Source organism: Vicugna pacos, chromosome 7 (assembly GCF_048564905.1).
Source record: "Vicugna pacos chromosome 7, VicPac4, whole genome shotgun sequence".
NCBI classification, from domain to species: Eukaryota; Metazoa; Chordata; class Mammalia; order Artiodactyla; family Camelidae; genus Vicugna; species Vicugna pacos.
Window position 1 is genome coordinate 66,988,873 of NC_132993.1, and position 21,739 is coordinate 67,010,611.

Consider the following 21,739-nt stretch of genomic DNA (forward strand, 5'->3'; position numbering starts at 1 on the left):
TTTAAGAAACTGTAAATAACAAAGTAAAACAGGTTCCCTCGCTGTAGAGATTCTTGAAACCTTTATCACGCTCGTGTGAAAGGAGGTGCTTTGAACTTCAGAGTGGGTATTTAAGATGCCGCCTTTTCCGTCTTATTTGATCATCTTCCTCTTTTAACTTACATGAAACACCTTCAGCATCTATGTGACACAGAACAGGTTTTCCCGACCACTAATCTCATCCCACTCTAAGGCCAGCTAAGGAAGGAAACAGTAAGGTGATGTGCTCAAGGTGACCTATTGAAATGGTTGCAAAGTCAGGACTCGAAACTAGATTCTCTGACTCTGCAACATGGTCAAAAATCCTAATGGTGGTTGTAGATTTATTTAATGTCCATCTCCCTGGCTAGACTGTACACAGCCAAAACAGAAACTTGAACTCTTCTGCTTACCACTCTATCCCTAGCACCCAGCACGGTACCTGGCATATGGTGGTCGAAACAGCACTTACTAAAATTGAATCATGATTGTTCACAGGAATGGACGTGTGTTGTCTGTTCCTATGTCCATGGCTACCCCTCCCAGCCTGTTCCCTCTGCAACTCTACATATGAAGCAGTCGTTGCCAAGTTCCATACTTACACTGAGAATATGTGGTCCCAGTTCCGCTGACACTGAACCTGTTAAGGTGCAGTCTGTGTGTGACCACATTCTTCTGGGGCTGGAAGAGGATGATGTGCACTTTGGGGGCAAACAAACAGCCCAGGACCACAAAGCCACTCAGGCTGACGGAGATACACATGGTCGTCGTCTGCACCTACAAGCAAAGGTGGCTTCGTTACGTGTCTGACTATAAATTCAGCTGGGTGGCCAACGCAAGAGAGCACTGAAAATAGAACAAACTGAAAACCCAAATCAGCCACAGTTCTGTCCGTACTCTAGCCAAACTGACCCAATAATCATATTGGATCTTCTGAGTCCGGGATGCACACAGAAAAACTGCTTAGGATTTAGAAGCAAACATTCTTTGTGTGGGGGTGTTCTTGAATGCTTGCAAAGACTTCACATGGATTTTCCTGTTTTGTTTGTTTTCTTTCTGTTCGTATAAAGATATTTCTGCACAACCACTGAGGTCAGAATCTTAAATGGTAAAATATCAACATTCAACGATGAAGCGACGAGGCTGCTGAGGTTTGTGTCAGTCAGCTTGGCTTGTTTAAGATTTACTGTATTCTGAACAAGTTTGGTCCTGTTTCATATTTTCGTTTCTCTTTCTTGCTGGGGGCTCTGCCTAACAGCTGTTGGTTTTCCTACTCAGTACTGGGGGACACTGTCAACTTGCTTCTGGGGTATCTGCTCTTTTAATTATTTCATTAGCAACTCTCTGGACTGTTGACACATTGGGTACTCATTGTTCAGTCTTTCTGTTCTCAAGGCTCTTAGACACTCATCCTTGACAGAGTTTCCTCTTGCTTTTCTTTGCTTCCCCTGAAAGCAAACCTCAGAACTAGGTCTCTGCATCTCTTCATTCCTTTGCCCTCACCCTTCATCTCTCATCTCCTCATTTGTCTTGGCTTTAGCTGCCATTGATTTTCTGGAAAACCCCAAATAAGAGCCTACATATTTAATCACTTTTGGTATGAAAAATGGAAATAAATTATTTCTCCTATCAATTTCCACGCTGCGTCACTATGGTAAATCCTAGAGTAATACGAGGTTTCTTTGTCCCTTTTCCCCAGGCGGTGCTATTCCCAGATAGCATAATTTCTCATGCCCTGTGGTGTCTGACCTTCTTCTGTAATCAAGAGAAGCTGAAGACTGAACAGTTAACTGTAAGAGCCACAGAAGTTTAGAAGACTTCATTCTCTTTTTGATTTAAAAAAATCAGGCTACGCTTGTATCGTAGTTCTTCAGACTCTAGTTTTACTCGAATTGCTGGAAGTACAATCTCTCCTCACTGTCTTGAAGCTTTGCTCCCCTAACCACTCCAGCGCCCTCCAGCTGGGCCCCTGATTGCAGGCTCCTTTCCCTTTTGTCAACTTCCCAGAAAAGCCCGCTGTTTAATTCTGCGATGTGAAAGTCTTGATAAATCATAGCTAAGTTATTTATAGCAAGTCCACTACTGGTATAATTAGGGTTTTTTTTTTTGCATATATGTAGACTTTGATGTGAGAACTGTGCTTCTCCTGCCTCAGTGTCGCCTGCAGTGTCACAATGAAAGATGGCAGATATCCCAGTGGGGGTGAGAAAAGTTCAGATGTGCACATTTTCAAGAAAACCTTCTCTAACAGCACTTCGATAACTTTGAAACCCCTCACGTAGCTGAAGTCATTACAAAGAGAGGAGAAAGGAGGCTTTTGTGAGGAGGATGTCTTGGAGAAAACTGTGCTGTGAATTTGAAACCCCCCATCCCATAGGATCGATTGCTTGAACTTGGGCTGTCTCCCTTAGGGGACAAGGGAGGAAAGTAACAGCTGGGACCTCTTAGGGCGCATCCCTTGCCGTAGTCTTTCATGCCAAACTTCAATCCATTCCAAGATGACAAAGGTCTCAGTTTTTTGCAGTGGAACCTGGCTAGGGAAAAGGAGCTTGGTCCTCCCTTGAGATTTCCCTGACGTGGAGTAATTTTCTGGGAAACCGTAGATGAAGCATGAACTAGTATGGGGCTGTCACTGACCTGTGTTGGGTTTAAAATGCTGACAAAGGTGCTGCATTAAAGGATAAGAAACAGACAGGAAGAAATCTAGATAAATTCTTGCAATCAGCTGCAGCCCCAGAAAACTTGCCGAGCCCTTGTGCTGAAATCAGGCAAGATGCTAAGAGATGTTATCATGATGAGACAGCAAGTGCCCTGGACTAAGATGGATTCCTTTAAAAACGTTGCTGCTGTCTGTCCTAGTCAATGCCAAGTTAGCTGAAATACACAAACCTTGTGCCCCAGGCAGATGGCTATCTGGCTCTGGCTTCTGACTCAAGGGGTCTTCAAAGTTGAAATGAACAGTGACAGTAATGATGATCATGCCATTCAATTCAGAGTTTAGGGTGCTCAGTAACATTGGGTCTGCATTTGGCTGAGGCATGAGTAGCTGCTGCATGCTTGAAACAGAAAGTTACTGTGCCTTCCTTTCTGGCATGGAAATCTTCACGCTGAAGATGCGAAGTTCTTCATGCTGATTCCTCTCTTACTTTCCACCCTGAGTTTAGCTGCCTTAAGAAGAATAGAGGGATAGGACCAAAGTCTATTCATCCCCAAGGGTGGCTGCACTACATATGAATCAGACCCAGTATGCTGGGAAACGATGGGGAGGGAAGAACTCAAATTTCTATGCTCTGTTGGTTACAAGCAACCAAGTCACCATCCTACCCAGAAGGTTAGGGGGAAGGCAGGGCTGGGAATAGAAGGAGGCAAGAGAGGCACTTGCTTAAGATACAGATTTAAGGCGTAATTCAAACAAATAATATTTTACTGCAATATTTTTAAAAAACAAAAATTCATGCTAAAAGCGTATGAGCAACTTAATATTGACCAACATTTTAAATAAAGGTAAGATCAGCAACAGTGCTGGGCTGTGACATACTCAAAGTGAAGGCAAAAAGGAAAAAGCAGTAACATGGATCCCATTATGATTACTGCTTACGCAGGTGTCGCCTGGCCTGCTGTACATTGCCTGGTGGAAACTGGGACTTGGGGACCCTACATAAACGCTGACATTCAGGCTATGGTGGTGGCTGTGAGTGGTAAAAGTCCTTTGTCTCTGAATCAGGAGTCTCATGCCTTCTGCCAGCAATCCTGAAACTGTGGTAGGCTAACGTGTTAGACTGCAAGACGGAGAAAAATTCTTCATGGTTCTTGACAGGGTCTGTTGACATTGCTGACATCCTACCGTGGGCTCCGGCCACCACCGGCTCTGACTGGAACGCCTACCGCAGCCACCTGGCTGCTCTCCTCACTTCTGCTTTGCCTTTCTGTCATACACTCAGAGTGTCTTTAGCAGCTTGGTTTTTTTTTTTCCTAAAATGTGAGATCATAACATGTGAGATCCTGAAACTCTTCTGCTTAAACATATTTCAGTGGCTTCTTTCTCCATATAGAACAAAATCTAAGCTTTTTGCTCTGGCCTATAAGGTCATTTGTGATCTGGCTCCTGCCTACCTCTCATATAAAATTCCTCCTCCATGGACTCATTAAACTGTGGCTGTAGACACCTCTCTTTTCTAAAACATTTTTGCCTGGGGGTATTTGCACTTGCTGTTTCTTCTGTCTAGCAGGTAGATTTCCCATGGCTGGCTCCTTCCCATCTTTTGGTAGAGTATGATGAAACAGGCACTATCAGGGGTGGCAAACATTTTTTGAAAGAAGGAGATTTGATATATTTCTTCAAATTTTCAAAGTAGTCAACATGGAAAGATTGAAATTTCTCTGTAAGTACTTAAACTTTGTAAAAAATTCTAAAGTCACCTCCAAGTCTCTGCCTACTATAGGTAAAGTGCTTCGCCTGCCCCCAACCCCAAAACAAATGCAGCATCTTGATACCCAAAGTACAGTCCTTTGTCTAGCAGCATCTCCATCACCTGGGAGCTTGCTAGAGATCCAGAATCTTGGGCCTCATTGCTTCTTATTGAATCTGAATCTTCAGCAAGATTCCCAGGTGTGTGTACCTTCAGGTTTGAGAAGCACTACAGCAGCACCCCCCATCCCCCGCTCCCTTCCTGCATTTTCATGTGTTCATTATTTACTCTCCATCTCTGTCCTCCTCTCACTCCTCACTAGATTGTAAATTACAAAAGAGGAGGGACTCGTCTATGTTGATAGCTGTATCTCCAAGGCCCGTAATAAATGCTCAGATACTTTTGGAAAACATGAATGAACAAAACACTCAGTAATAACCATTAATTAAAATTTTTATGGATAACTTTCCACCCAAATATGGCCCAGTTTTTATTTACACCATTTAAACTATGTATTGGATCCCTGATGACTCAGTGTTTGATTCTTACACTATCTGGGATGGTTCTGTTATGATACAGGGGATGGCCTGGATTATTTCTCAAAGATCCTTTGAATTTTTGGAGTCTTACCCAAGTTCTCACTTGCTCTGCTTGATGCCTGTTAGAGCGTCAATTAGTCTTGCTTGTTCTAGGCTTTATTCCTACAAATCCATCCTTCCTCTTAAGGATAGATAAGTTTGTGGTGTAATATGAAAGGTATGGATTTGCATCCAAAAAACTTGTCCTACTATTTCTTAACTGTACCACCTGGGAAGTTAATTATCCTCTGAGTCTATTTACTGATCTTTCCAATGGATAATGAAATTTGCTTTCCAGGGTGCTAATGAGAATAAGTGAGCTTGTGTATGCAAAGCGTCATCGAGCAGAGTAGTCTTGGAAGCTGATCAGGAAGAGTTACTTCCTTTCTTTCTCTCTTATTTTTTATCATGTCACTTTTTGCCCAAGCAAACAACCAACCAAAAGAAAAGAAGAAGAATTAAAAAATCACAAGACCTCAAAGTCCTTAAACATTACTTAAATGAATTCCTCTGGCTGGTAAAGTCTGACTGAGATGCCAGTTCCCGTTAGTTTCTCATGAGACCCCTTTAACCTGTCTTCCATTTGAGTAAGACCAGTATTATTACATTCTTGATTCATTTCTATCTTGCCTCGAGAATACTCCCTATGTGCCCCATATTCTCTAACTACCTTAATTATGTACAGCATGAAATCCCACCACTTTCCCACAGAGATACAGGGTGAAATCCCACCACTTTAAGGAGTATTCTTGGAAAGACTAAGCTCTTCCTGATCCAACCCTTCTTTGAAACAAGTAGGAATTTAAGAGTTTGTATTATCTCCAAATTGCAAGAGAAGAGGCAAAATTGTCACTACATGCAGATGACATGATACTATATATAGAAAATCCTAAACGCTCCACACAAAAACTACTAGAGCTGATAAAAGAAATTGGCAAGGTAGCAGGATACAAGATTAACATACAGAAATCAGTTGCATTTCTTTACACTAACAATGAAATATCAGAAAAAGAAAGTAAAGAAACAATCCCTTTTAAAATCACATCCAAAAAAAAATAAAATACTTAGGGATAAATCTGACTAAGGAAGTGAAAGAATTATATGCAGAGAACTACAAAATATTGATTAAGGAAATTAAAGATTACTTAAAGAAATGCAAAGATACCCCCATACTCCTGGATTGGAAGAATTAACATTGCTAAAATGGCCATACTACCCAAAGTAATCTACAGATTTAATGCGATTGCTATCAAATGACCCACGACATTTTTCACAGAACTAGAACAAATAATCCTAAAGTTTATATGGAGTCACGAAAGACCCAGAATTGCCAAAGCAATACTGAAGGAAAAGAATGAAGCTGGAGGAATAACACTCCCAGACTTCAGACAATACTACAGAGCTACAAAACAGCATGGTATTGGTTCAAAAACAGACATACGGGTCAATGGAACAGAATAGAGAGCCCGGAAATATACGCATAGACTTATGGTCAGTTAATCTTCAACAAAGGAGGCAAGAAAATACAATAGAGAAAAGACAGTCTCTTTAGCAAGTGGTCTTGGGAAAACTGGACAGCCACATATAAATCAGTGAAGTTAGAACACTCCCTCACATCATACACAAAAATAAACTCAAAATGGCTTAAAAACTTAAATATAAGACAAGACACTATAAACCTCCTAGAAGAAAACATAGGCAAAACATTCTCTGACATAAATCTTAGCAATGTTCTCCTAGGGCAGTCTACCCAGGCAATAGAAAAAAAGGAAAAATAAACAAATGGGACCTAATTAAATTTAAAAGCATTTGCACAGGAAAGGAAACCATAAGCAAAACAAAACCACAATCTATGGAATGAGAGAAAATATTTGCAAATGATGCGACTGACAAAGGTTTAATTTCCAGAATATATAAACAGCTCATTTAACTTAAGAAAAAGATAAATAACCCAATCCAAAAATAGGCAGAAGACCTAAACAAGCAATTCTTCAGTGAAGACATACAAATGGCCAATAGGCACCTGAAAAAATGCTTGATATTGCTAATTATCAGAGAAATGCAAATCAAAACCACAATGAGGTATCACCTCACACCAAACAGAATGGCCATCATTCAAAAGTCCACCAACGATAAATGCTAGAGAGGCTGCGGAGAAAAGGGAACCCTCCTACACTGTTGGTGGAATGCAGTTTAGTGCAGCCATTATGGAAAACAGTATGGGGATTCCTCAAAAGACTAAAAATAGACTTACCATATGATCCAGCAATCCCACTCCTGGGTGTATATATGGAGGGAATGTTAATTCAAAAAGATACCTGCATCCCAATGTTCATAGCAGCACTATATACAGTAGCTAAGACATGGAAGCAATCTAAATGTCCACCAACAGATGACTGTATAAAGAAGCTGTGGTATATTTATACAATGGAATACTACTCAGCAATAAAAAGAATAAAATAATGCCATTTGCAGTGACATGGATGGACCTAGAGATCATCATCCTAAGTGAAGTAAGCCAGAAAGAGAAAGAAAAATACCATATGATATAACTCATATGTGGAATCTAAAAAGAGAAAAAGACACTAATGAGCTTATCTACAAAATAGAAATAGACTCACAGACATAGTAAACAATCTTATGGTTACTGGGGGTGGGGGAATGGGGTGGGAGGGGATAAATTGGGAGTTTGAGATTTGCAGATATCAACTACTATATATAAAATAGATAAAAAAAAACGAGTTTCTTCTGTACAGCATAGGGAACTATATTCAGTATCTTGTAGTAACCTATAATGAAAAAGAACATGAAAAGGAATATATGTATGTATATATATGACTGGGACATTGTGTTGTATAGTAGAAATTGACACATTGTAACTGACTATACTTCAATTAAAAAAAGAGAGAGAGAGAGAAGCCAAGAATCTGGACAGTTATATAAAATTTCTCAGTTTTCTAACTTTAACAAATAGTTCAAAGAGTATCAAAACAGTGCAGGCCCAAACTGAAGATATCTGTGGAACAGGAGGAGCATGTGATTCATCAGAGCAATGATTTTCAATCCTGGCTGCAAATTAGTCACTTGGGTAGCTCTGAGAAATCCTGATGTCAAGGCCACAGACCAGGCCAATTAAACCAGAATCTCTTGGGCTGTGCCCTAGGTATCAATATTTTTTTCCAAAGCTACCCAGTAAATTCATTGTGCAATTGACTATGAGAACTACTGTGTTGGAGGTTCTGGTCTACCTCCTCATTTCTTTTGTAAATTTAGAATTGGCATTATTTGCAAGGATAAGTGAGACCTGAGATGATCTCTGTGGGATTCGTTTCCTTAATTAGCATGGACCTTAAAACACTCAACTTCACAGCCTCTGCCCAAACTTGCCTTATGACTTCTGCTATGTGGTGAAACTTCTGGTATCTTTAGCTAGCTTCATTTAATCATGATGTTGCTATCATGTTAAAGGGGAAAAAAAAGTCATTTTCTTTGTGTTTTAGAAATAAATGCTAGCTTATTCATAAAAATTAAATTTTATTCTCAGTCATATTTTCTGCTCTATTTTTTCATTGCCTTTTTTGAGAATGAATAGTTCAAATCATATGTCCAGGATAAAACAATTAACATTGGAAATCTTTCACAGCCCTAAAACCCCCAAATCATGTCTGCTAAAGTTGACTTTCTAAGAACTGAATAAAAAATCCTTAAAGATCTATAAGCATGGATGTGTACATCAAGATGAAAGATAGAAATGAATGGGGGCATTAAAATGCATTGACTGTAGTTCTCCGTTTTAATCCCCACACTCTGAAGGTACAGACTCCCCTGTGGTGCGTATAAACTGACCTTTGATTTTGCTGATGTGTAGTTTTCTCTTTTGACAGATTTTCACAGAATTTTATAGGCAGTCTTAGAAAACCTGACTGTTACCCCACACTGAATATATATTTATTTTTCTTGCTCCTCCTTAAATGTAGTCCACTGGTTTCAATCACATGGTTGTGAATAATTTAACAGACTAGACACATTAAGCTTTGCCAGTCTCTTACTTTAAATAGCTTCGTCTTGTTTTTGAGCTTAAAATTCAGAGTTTGGTAACGTAGGAATTGCTGATAAACAGAAGATTTAAGGACTATTACGTACTACAGAGGCACTTTATTGGTGTAACAAAGAAGCCATAATGCCTCTGGAAAACCTTATGATGACTTAAGAAGTATAGAGAATAAAAACCAATTGCCTCAAGAGGAAGAAGATTCTTACACTCACTCAGTGGAAGATACTAACATCAAAATTATAAATGCAAGAGCAACTGGTGGATGGTTTCAACAATTTGAGAAATTATGATGGAATGATGAAGTGTTTCTTTCAGAAAAGATGGTAATTATATTGAAGCCCAGAACCTGGAACTAAATATTACTGAAGACTATGTGAATATTGACTTTATTAGGCTACCTGGATATATATATACAGTAAAATTTTTAACTAATTTAAGGATTATTTATATTTACTATATGTCTACAGAAACTAAAGTTGTAGAAAAAGTATAACAAATAAACATTGTATTTTAATCTGTTTTAGAGAAATAATGATGCTTATTTGAAACTTGAGTGAAAGTGTTTAGACCTTTAAACTGGTTCTGGCTTAATGCTACAAGCCTGCTTTAATTTACAGATCAATCTGTGGTAGCCAGGTCCTCCTGTGTCTAATTTGAAGTATTCTCATTAGGTTCCTAGTGGTTTCAGTCGTAATCTCATGTCATTCACTTGCTAAATTTAATTAGAAGTTTTTTAAAATTTTACTTATTTATTTTTACATATATATATTTAATTGTAGTATAGTCAGTTTACAATGTTGTGTCAATTTCTAGTGTACAGCATAATGCTCCAGTCATACATGAGCATACATATTTTCGTTTTGATATTTTTTGATTAGAAGTTTTAAGGGTGTCTGTGCATGTGTATTATACTTTTCTTCCAATAGATTATAAACTGCTTGAATGACCATGCCATTTACAGTTACCTTCCTCTCTGTGCCTAGCACAGTGCTTTCCACAGAGTAGACACTAATTAAATGCTTTTAAAAACACATTGAATTAATTACCGTATACAATATGGAAGTTCACAATGGCATTTATAATTTAGTGACATAATGGCTGAGATAAAATAAAAGGAGTCTTTTAAACTCTAGAAGGAAAAGAAGAAACCATTCAAAGACTTACTCTGTAGTCACTTGATGTCACATAAAATATAGGGAGGAAGGCCAACCAGATGATGCATGTGGTGTACATGGTAAAACCAATGAACTTGGCTTCGTTGAAGTTTTCTGGGCACTTCCGCGTTTTGAAGGCATACACAGTGCATAAGATCACCAGGATCACATCATAGGTAAGTGAGATCAACATGCTGGAATCTTTGACATTGCATTTTAAGATGACTGTTTCACGTTTCTCTGGAAGGGTGTACCGCCTGGTGCCCGGAGCCTCCAGGATGAGCCACACAGACACTACCACAATTTGCACCAGTATCAGACCCAGGCAGATGAAAACCTGAGAACTCGGGCTGATGAACTTTGGCCTCTGAGCACCGTTCTTTACCCCATCAAAGATGCGGGCAATGCAGTTCGTCTTGGTCAGCAGGGCTGAGTAACAGACAGCGAAGGAGGTCCCCAGCCCCAGTCGGCGCAGTGCACAAATGACTGGTGACGGCTTGGAAATGAAGCAGAAGGTCATGCCATATGACAGGCCAACCCCAAACAGCAAGATGTAGCAAAGCTCCCGGCCTGATGCTTTGACCAAAGGTGTGTTGTTGTGCTTGATGAAAACAGTCACAACCATGCATGTACACATAAAACCCAGGCAGGCAATGGTGACCGGCCCAATGGCCCAGGCGTCTTCCCACTTGATGTAGTCCTCAGGAAGATCAAAGCAGCCAGACAGGTCTGCAGTGGGCCACTGCCCAAGGCCGCAGTCCATACAGGTAAACTCGTCAGCCAGGTATTCGTAGGGCTCGCAGGGGATGCAGATCCAGCAGCAGACATCCCCTGGTTGCATATTCTTCATTTCATTGGGTGCACAGGGATCACTGCATTGGGAAATGGGGACTGAGTTCCGGGACCAGTGGATAGAGTCGACGTCTAGTGATAAGGTTTCTGCCCAATGACCAACCTTCAAGTAGGAATACTTGCCACCCACGAACTGGAAATTGAACACGTTGTATTGTCCCATTCCATCTCCAAAAGTATCAAACTTGACAATGCTATCTGCACCTCTATTTTGGATGAATGGAGCTGTGACATGTAAAGTAAAAGAAGAGAAAAAAAGAACACTGTTTAGGTGTCTTAGTGTGATCGGTCAATTACTTTATATCATACACTTAGCAAAACTGAAATAGGAACCAGGGACTCCAAGGCTGAGATCATTTATCATTTACTATTGAATTTACATATTAAAAGCTACTGGAGTACTCAAGCATTCATAAATTCATTCACTTAGCATTCCTGAGTGCCTCTGTGTGCCAAGTGCCAGGGATAATCACGAGTACAATACAGTGTCTGCCTTTAAAGGCAGATTATGTAACAGAGGAACAGACAAACTTGCAGTCGTATTCTGTGTGGTATATAAATATTCGTTTCTTGAAAGATTCCACAATAGGAATTGGACAAAATTTCATCTCTCTTCCTTACTGCATATTTAGGGACAGAAATTAAATATTTTCATGAAAATATTAAATTAAAAGGATGAATTTTTCTCCTTCAGAATCAAGAAAAAAAATTGCCTTTTAAATGAATGATACGCTTCTCTCAAACAGTTGATTCAGAGGGTGAGAAAACAGAAAACTTACCCCTAATCCTTCAACCATAGTATTTTCATGTTTGGGAGTATACTCATTCTGACTACATATATACATGTGTATATAATTAACACACTCCTGTCCACATAAACACGTACAACCTGAGTATTCTGAACTCACCAACAGTATATAGAAACTGGGTAATTATACTGTAAAGTTTGTTCCTAACAGTATAGGATCCTACAGGATCAGCAGTGCTCAGCCCTGTCCCTTTCTTAGAGCTTTCTGCAGTGCCTAAGAGCAGCAGATCTCGGAGTATCTCTGTTCCTCCCTTCCAGCTGCTGCTCATGTCTCTCTTGCCAACATCTGCCATTCTAATCACTCATTTTCATGCCATCTTCTCTGCTCTACTCTGTGCCTGCTATTTCACACTGCCTACCTATTTTTTTTCTTAAATGTAGAAGAATGTGACTGATGTCTCTGTGACGCACAAACAAAGTCTATTAGTCAGAGTAGGCTTGCCTGTATTTGTAAACAGACCCTAACTTGTTTAAGAGCTCGAACACAACGGAATTTTACTTCTCCCTCATGCAGCCGGCTGAGGTCTTGGCTTGTGTGTATCTCTTTTCCACACAGTGATTCAGGGACCCAGATTCCTTCCATCTTGAAGCTATTCCAATTCATAGGGCTTCCTTCTCATCAGTGTCCACTCAGTGGAAGGAGAAAGAGTGTGAAGCGTGTAGACCTGCTTTCTAAAAGTGTGAACCTGGAAGTGGCTTTTTTTTTTTCCACATTTATCGAGTAGAAATGAGTTACAGGGTCACACTTAACTTCAAGAGAAGCAGGGAAACGTGGCTTAGCTGATGTGTTTCACTGCAACTATGGATGAGAAAGTGGAATTTCAAAGACACTGCAGTCTTTTACTCCGCAGTATTTTCTGTTTTTCTTGACTCCTCCCCGAGCTCTCCCTGAGTTCCACCTTCTCTGGGGCTCATGTTGTTCCAACCAGTGGGAAACATCTTACTCTTCTTCAAACTAGTTATTTTATGGAGGAAACAAGTCCTTCAGTGAGTTGCTTGAGTCCTTGGTGAAAGAAAACCCACATTTTACCAGATATTTGGTATATTACCTCTTCTCTAATGTAGGGCACATAGGTGCTGGTAGAGCATCGGGGATGAGTATTTATAGTAACATGTCATACCCCATACAAAGTCTGTTAGCAAATGTAGTTAAACTTTATCCCTCACTTACTATGATTTATTTTCTTTTAGTGATCTTGTGATCTCACCTGCATTTGACTTTCCTAAACTTCACCTAGTTTTCTGCCACATCCCCCCCAAACCCATCACGTGTGTCTGTGTGTGTCTGTACTGGATTGGCTTCAAGTTCATAGTGAGACAGGATGAAGTAGCAGATGAGTGCACCATTTTGGATTTAGATGGACTACATGTGATTCTCATGTCTGTCTTTCAATAGTTGTATATCCTTAGGCAAATCAGCGTTTCTAACTCTGGCCCTAATCAGCAAATTTTAGTATGAATACAAATTATAAGTGAAAAATGCTAAATAAATTGATCATTTTCTACTGGTTTATAACATTTGCTGGATATTTAATTACATGATATTTGTTATGTTATTTATTGTTTCTCTTGATCTCTTTCTACAGCAGTATGATCTTTTTGCAACTATTACAGCTTTAGAGTATGCTTTAATATCTGTTAGGACAAATGAACACAGGAGTTGAAACATCATTACTATATTTTCAGAAGTAGGAATCCGTATCAGAATTCTTATGTTACATAAAACTGTATTTAGTCTATGCAAAGGAATGGGTTAGGGAAGAGCACACAAATGGATATCAATTTGTTATATTGTTTCTTGTCTGGATGGAGTGTTTTTCATGGATAATTGTTTTATTGTTGTGCTTCATAACTTGCATTGAATTAAGTATATTCTTTCTATCATTCAGTATTTCATAACAAAAATATTTAAAAATTAAAATTTAAGGATTTACTCTTCCAAACACAAATAAAATGTATTAATTAACCTTGTCTTTCTAGAGGGCTAATGCTGCAAGGTTTATTTCTCCTGCCTATCACATTTGGGGACTGGGATTGTAGTAATGATCAAATGCTTCTATTGATAATTGTGAATTACTAAGAGATATGCTAAGACATATTGGAAAAAATAGTTTATATATACAAATTATAATCAGAAAGAAAAAACTCTATTTAAATAGCATCAAGAACGATAAAGAAAACTCAAGATACATATAATAGGTGAAAGACCTATATGAAAGGCACAAAAGAATTCTAGAATAAATGAAAAGGCACACCATATTCTTGGATAGTATTTGATTCTGTCTTAGTTGATTTTTAATAGTAATAATGATGATGATGACAATATATAAATAATAAATTTCAAAAAAAAATGCCAACTTTTTGAAAAATTAAACAAGTTGATCCCAAAGTTCATATGAAAAACTTATTCATTAAAAATAGCCAGGAAAAAAAAAAGCAATGAGGGAACACTAGCACTACCAGATATTATTATATATTATAGTGCCTCAATCATTAAAACAATGTGATGCTGACTCATGAGTACGTGGAAAAAAACAGTGGAGTTGTATGTGATATCCATAAATAGACTCAACACATGCAGATTCAGAATACTATACAGCTACGAAAAAGATGAAGTGTTCTATGTTGCACACATTTTGGAGCTATAAAAAAATCTAAAGGTCATATTGTTAATGTAAAACAAAGTATAATACAGTACACTTAACATTTAATATGCTATCTTTTATGTAAATGAGGAAAACAGAAGAATCTATTCTTTTTTCTCTTATGTACATGAAGGAACTCTGGAAGGATGTTCAAGGACAGTGGTTACCAATGGCAAGAGACAGGAAGTGAGTAGATGCATGGTAAAGATGGGAGGGAAATTTTTACTAAATTCTTTTATATATTTTTTGCATTCTGAAGCATGTGATTATATTACCTATTCAAAATACAATAATATAAAAGGAAATTGTAAATTGACAGTCAAGGGTCACCAGACGTTTGAGTTAAGTTCCAACCTGAAAGAGAAAGACGAAATCAGCCAGAAAAAGGAAGTTGGAGTGAAAATGGACAATACAGAGAGAGCCAAAGACAAAAGCTTGAGAACAATGAAGAGCCCAGAGAGATAAGAAAAGACGCTGGGTCTGTGAGATAGGTATGGGTTGTCCTTAAAAAGGAACATTCAGAGAACAAGAATGAAGTTTTGAAAATGAAAGCAGAAACAGAAATTCAATATAAGAATTGAAAATTAAAGAAAACTCTAAAAGTTTGGCAAAAATGCTGAGAAGGAAGGTAGAAAATAAAATAAAAAATTTTAGAATATTCTGTGGAATTTCACCATTCAATCAACAGACATTTTAGAAAGGGCGAAAGAGAAAACAAGTATAAGACATTGTCAAAAGAGTCAAGGTGCATAATGGAACGGACTTGGCCTTGGAAAGGGTGACAAGAGACTATTGCTCTTTCTTATAAGCTTGTCAAATTCACATAAAAATTGTGTTCATGTGTTATTTGGATAAAAATAAAGGAATTATAAAGTTAGAAAAAAGTATAAGGAATAACAGAGCCAGGTCTAGCAGAACAGCTTGCAAAGTAAATAAGTTATGAAAATGCTACTGCTGCAAATACTATAACAAGTGCTTGATACGTGGGTGGTGAACAAACAGTCCTTTAGTGGAATTATGTTTTTTAATATAAATTTGCCTTTTACCAAGTTTGTCTTGTTAAACATGTAACAAAGTATGGTCTAGTGTCTAATTCATTTGAATCCAGAAAACACATTAAAAGACTTCAAATGAATCCATTACAAATTTTAAACAAAAATCCATTGTCAGCAAAAGTGCCCAGATCTGTAGTTTGGAATAAAAGGCGGCTGTGTCTGTTGTAAAGAAAAAAAGAGCAAAAGGAGAACCTAGAAGAAAAAGGTAGACCTTGTGTGTCAAATATTCCATAAGGGAGAATAGTCCTGCACCTGAACGGTTAATCCACACACGACTGACTTGGGTAGTGAGGAGGCAGGTAGGAAAACCAAGCTCCTTCTTAGGTGCTGCTGGAGTGACTTCAAGTGACAGAGTAGCTTGAAGCCCTAGGGTATTGATCCTGTCACCTTCCTGATGCACTTAGAGTTGCCTCTGAGCCAAATGACTCACCTGGGAAAGAGTTCCAGTGCAATGAACCAGAACCGTGGTTCTCTGGAGATGAGTTGAACAGTTCTTTAGAGTGAGGAAACCCTGGGGAGTTTCCTATTTCTTGAGTTGGAGCTCACCAAGGAAGCAAGCGTCATTCAAAATGGAAAAATAAATGATTTCACCTTTGTTGTTGTTGTTGTAAAAGCATGAAATAACCCAAACTAAAGGGAGGAAAAGAACTCGAAAGGTGGCGGAGCTTTTTAGTTTTTTTTTTTCTTTCCCCAACAAAGACTTGAAACCTTCTCCAAAATCTCCTTCACTGCTCTAGTGCCTCAAAATCAGGTCCCCATTTTTCAGAGGAAGCCTGATCTTTCCAAGTCAGGAGAATGACTTCTCTGTTTAGCTCATGATCCAATGTGTTCTGACCCCAGTTTTCAAATGGATTTATTTGAGAAGTTTAGCAACTAGGTGACCAGCCTTCCTAGGGCCCATTTGGCAGAGATGAGGCAAATCTATAAAAGCCTTACAAATATCATAGGTCAATGGCAGGAGAAAATTAAATGAGTTCTCTATTTTTTCCTCTCAGACAGAAGTCCAATTAAGGTAAGACAATAATGTGGCTCTTTACAGGCTCTTGGTAATGGGAATATAACTGCCACTGCTGGGTTCACATCCATAAATACTAATGAAGATTGCAAAAGCACCAGCAGCAACATGGCTCCAATTTTACAACCAGACCCTTCCTGAAGTTTCTGTGAACTAATCTGACAGATTGGAATAAAGGCACAGCTGAGAAGACAGAAAATGGTATTTCCTTTGAAAGACCTTGTTAGAGGGCAGGAGGTGAAGAAATCAAGATCCTTAGGCTAGAGCCAAGAGAATCGCGTACAACCATCCTGCAGCAGGAAGACAGGAGAGAATCCAAGTGATTCCTTGGCTTTCTAATTAATTTGCCTACCGATGAGGAACATAACTGCTGAAGCACTTCCGTGGTTATTTATCAACGGAGCGTAGCTGCTGGGCCCAGCACCGCTGGATGTGTGGGCGCTGTCTCAGGGAGCACCTAGGTGCGCGGTGAAGAGGAGTGTTCAAGAAAAGCTTTTGACAGAGCATAGCTTTCTTGGAGTGCTGAGACTTTTGAAAGGACTTCTCTTCAGGTCTGAGAAGTTAGCACGGCTAACAGTTCTAATGCTTCATTACATATTTTACTGGTTTTCCTACCTACGTTCTACATATTATGGCTGAAATTTTCAGCCCATGAGGCCATGCAGAAAGGAACAATCCACTCTTAAAATGAAGATTGTGGAGGCAAGGTATAGAGCAAACAGCAGGGAATGAAAATTAGTGAGATTACAGTCGTCATCAACCCCAGTTAAGGGGTCAGGCTCAGGACCTGCCTTTGCTTATTTTACTGATTTTAGCTGGAAGGTGCCCGGTGGCCACTGAATCTTTGGTTAGGGACCCTCTTCAACGAGAGCTAATGTAACTACCACATGTTTTTCTCCCCACTCTTTCCCACGTCCTAATTCTGTTACATCATCTAAACAATGACTGTTAAGATTCTGTAAAACTTTTCATTGAAATACTACAGAAAAAGTAAGAATAAGTGAATAATCACCGAGTGACAACCCATGTAACGTTAGGGATGTTAAGAATGGAATATTACCCCCTTATTCCTGTCCCCACCTGCCCTTCCTTCTTCCCAAAGGTACCACCATCTTGCGTTTTAGTGCCATGAACAAGTGCTGCCTAGTATTAACTTTCTATTGATGTAGTAATCATAAAGTATGTATTATTTTGTTTATAACATCTGCTCAGAATTAAGTTTGGTGAGAATCATTCACATAATAATAAGAAGCTATAGTTGGTTCATTTTATTGATGCGTAGTATTTTATTATATGGATGTTCTACCACTTATTTAGCTGTGCTTCTGTTGATGGACATTCTCTTTTTTCCTTCCTTTTTTAAGTGTTTTGCTTATATGAGTAAGGCTGTGTCTTTAGCTGGGTTATCTTAGAAGCAAACCCCAAGATGAGATTTGGGTTTGAGTAGTTGATCTGGGAGTTCATAGGGGAATGGAGAAGTAAGTATAGACAGGACTGAGTCCACTACAGAGAACCTGGATGAGCGCCAGTGGGCCTCGTTCCCACTGAGGTCCTTTGGGAGAGAGCAGGGAATGTGACCTGGGACATAATCCCATAGCTACTCACCAGCTTGGATGGGATGACTTGACTCTCATTTGTCATTGGTTGATGGCTGTTCCAGGGATAGTAACTTCAGGAATTGCAGCCTGCTTTTGGGACAGCCAGAGATGGCCCCGCAGCCAGAGAAAACTCCCTGGCTGAGAGTCACAGATGTTTACATTAGGAAGCCATTGACATGTATGAGAGTAGTGAGTGCTAAGGGGATTTGGGGGAGGCACTGAGAGCATCTCCTGCATGATGCTATGACCATTCCAATACATGTGTGCATTTCTGGTGTGTGTGTGTGTGTGTGTGTGTACAAGCGTACGCAGGTATGTACATGTATACAGTAGTGAAACTGCTACGGACACAAGTTCCTGTTACTTCTCTTCCTTATTGTTGCTGTAGCAGTTCCAGCGGAGATGTAGTGATACCTCAGACATTGTGTCATTAGGCTACCAGCTCTTCCTCTGTGCTGATGTAGTGTTCTGTAAATTAAACCTTAAGGAAATTGAGTATAGCATCTTGGAAAAGTATCCACTGTGTCCGTCTCTTCACTAGATTCTAAACCTCTCTAGGCTAAGAACGATGTCTCATTTATCTTTGCACCCTCATCATCTAAGGCAGGGCTGGGCACATAGTAGGCATTCACTCACTGTTTCCTAAGCTGATCGTTAGACTCATTAGACTGAAAAGTATCATCTCAGGAACTTAAAACCCATGCCAATGATGGAGCCATATCAGAAACCGATCAAGTATCAATCTTAGGAAATGGCTCTTTGCACTTGTATTTTGAGAGTTCACTGTGATATTATGCAGCCAAGGTTACAGGCCACTGGTCTAGGCCAGTGGTTCTCAGCCATGGGTGGTTTTGCCCCCCAAGAAAATATCTGCATTGTGGTTGCAACTGTCTGGAGACAGTTTGGTTGTTACGACTCAGGGCGGGATCCTGCTGGCATCTAGTGGGCAGAGGCCTGGGGTGTAGCTAACCAGAGCACAACACACAGAACACACCCTCACAACAAACAGCCACCCAGCCCAGAATGTCAGTAGTGCCAAAACTGAGAAACCCTGGTCTGTGGTAATTTATGTTTGGATTCTTGGAAATATTTGGATAATCTCACACCTCTTTGTAAATGAAAAACACCAATGCCAGATACATTCTTTGTTGCTATAATGTCCAGGTTACGATTACCTAGTCTCTTTTCCTTCCTACAGTCATTTCCAGCTGACAGAGTCCTTTTAGTATTCTCCTTCAAAGTCCTCTGCCTTTCACATCTGTCAACAGCTTTACCGAACCCTGTCCCCACCTCACTCTCACCTCTAGTACAGACCCTGTGTCCCGCAGATCTCCGTGATTTTCCTTTTATCCTTTTTGAAAACCAGTCAAGTCAGCTGGGTGTCTCCTTGCTGTCAGTCACTGTGTAGGAAAGCAGCCATCTGCTGTGCGTCGCAGGGGCAGGTGTCGTGTACCCTTTTAGAGCAGGCTCACAGCCAGAAGAGTCGTTATCGGGGAGCGGGCAGTGGGGTGTTTGTGGGAGCTGTCTCCTATTGAATGCCGTGCCTCCGGCACAAATCTAAGCACCCAAGAACACTGTGACTTTGCAACCCTCACCAAAGGTTTTCAATTTTGTGCAAAAAATTTGTGAATTCTAGGGCAAATTTAATCTGGCCTCATGTTTGAAAATGTGACTATGTCAAACATTAGAGCGTAGATTTTAAAAAAATGCTTTCCCCAACACAATGCTAGATCGAAGTATGTGGCCAGGACTTTGTTTTAAAAGAGGCATCCGTTTCCCATTGTCTTGCCCTTAAATCACTTCACCCGCTGTGCTCCACTTCTAAATGCTGTAGGAGAGTGAACCATGATAGGGACAGAAGGCGTAAACGGCTGGGAAAATCCCTTTCCGAGAGGTGACGGAAGCCCACAGTGCCAACTATTAAAACCTCATTTGACAGCTAGTAGCGGAGCTAATATTTTGAAGAACATGATCACGGTAGCAAGGATACTTGATCAAATGAGCTTTCTGTTTTTAAGCAAACAATGTACTACTGTACATAAAAAGCCAAATAGCAGAAATTTTATTCAGCCTCAGAGGATGAACTTCCAAAGATAAGCACGGTGGCTGAGCACGCGGAGACTGCAGTTTCTACGGGAGAAGCAAATTAATTTCTATTCTCTTGCCTTACGCACGCCTGAACATGCATCTGACTCTCTGTGAGGTTTTCCTACCGGGAAAAGAAATGACTTCTCCTCCCAACATGCAGGTCTATTGTTACATTGTCATGTTTTTCCTAAACCACTGTAGCATAGCCTGGTCTTGTCCTCACCGAGACTGGCTGCATCCCTGAACAAGTGACCTTGTCAGGGCATCCAGCACGTCCACACACTTTTAAAAGGTTCCAGACCCACATCTCTCTGAAAGGGTTTCTGTTCTGCTGGAAATAATTAAGGTGACAAAATTGAAAGTAATTGCTTTACATCTTTCACCTCAATTTGTGCTATAATTTCTATTTTGAATTATTCTAAAAATAAGGGTGCAAAGGGTATCATAAATCTGGCTATTTTGTTCCTTCTTAGAAAATATTCCTAGAAATTAATCAACCCCAGAAACCATTTTAGCTCAGACGAGTCTTCTAACTGTTCCTCCAATTGAGTTAAATTAATAAAGTAGACCAAATTAACTTGATGCTAGAACCCTAACATATCCCTTAGGTGTACTAATTATATGTATTATATATAATTATATATCAATATGTTACATAATTAGATAATGTATACTTACATAGAACCTATAGCATATATCATATAACATATTAATATACACTTATATATAATATATAATTGTTATGCTTAGGGGATATGTTAGGATTCTATCACCAAGTTAATTTTATCTATTATTAAGTCATACACATAATTTTCCTGCATAAATTCCCACATTTCCCAGATACCATTTTTATTGAAAAACCAGGGGTGGGGCATTGTTAACATCCAGAACTTTACCCCAAGTCATCCTTGAAATCAGAGGAGAAAATGACAGCATTTGCATATCAGCGTCCAAACAGGTGTGTAATTCTGAAGGAGACATGACTATCCTGGGGGCGCTTCCACTTCCTTTTTCTTTTCCTCTTTTTTTTCCTCAGCAAACCTTCTTGTTCCCAATGTAACCAAGCAGGACCCTCTGGGGCCTTCCTAGGACAGACCCCTCCCCTGTATCCTCTGCTGTAGCTCCTCTCTGAAGTACCCAGATAATACTATCTCATGCATATTTCCTAAGTTTTTCATATGCTGAAAACCAACTCCAAATGCTAGAAATTAACTACTTGATGATTGTGAGCACCTGGCTCTCAGACCTTCTGGAGCTAGGAGTTGAGAATGTTGGCTGCTCCCTTACCTCAGCATCAACCAGAGACATGCACGAGGTGATCACGTACCCTTCGACCCACCCCTCCTTCACCTGGCCTTTAAATATGCTTTGCTGAAACCCTCTGGGGAGTTCAGTGCTTTTTGGATACGAGTCCTCCCTGCCTGCTCCCCAACCCCTTCTCCTAGCTTGGCCCTGCAATAAACCT

General features: G+C 39.6%; 2 protein-coding genes across 15 annotated transcripts in view; one reads left to right on the top strand and one right to left on the bottom strand.

The window, feature by feature from the left end:
* The window catches only part of ELAPOR2 (endosome-lysosome associated apoptosis and autophagy regulator family member 2), a 660,265-nt gene that overhangs the window by 248,606 nt on the left and 389,920 nt on the right, over window positions 1-21,739 (top strand). The window lies entirely within an intron of this gene.
* Window positions 1-21,739, bottom strand: part of GRM3 (glutamate metabotropic receptor 3) — an 87,933-nt gene that overhangs the window by 13,059 nt on the left and 53,135 nt on the right. The window contains exons 3-4 of the mRNA XM_006211871.4: window positions 10,224-11,290; window positions 621-795 (exon numbers count right to left, since the gene is read on the bottom strand). Coding sequence (XP_006211933.1) covers window positions 621-795; window positions 10,224-11,290 — 1,242 coding nt within the window. The remainder of the gene's footprint in view (window positions 1-620; window positions 796-10,223; window positions 11,291-21,739) is intronic.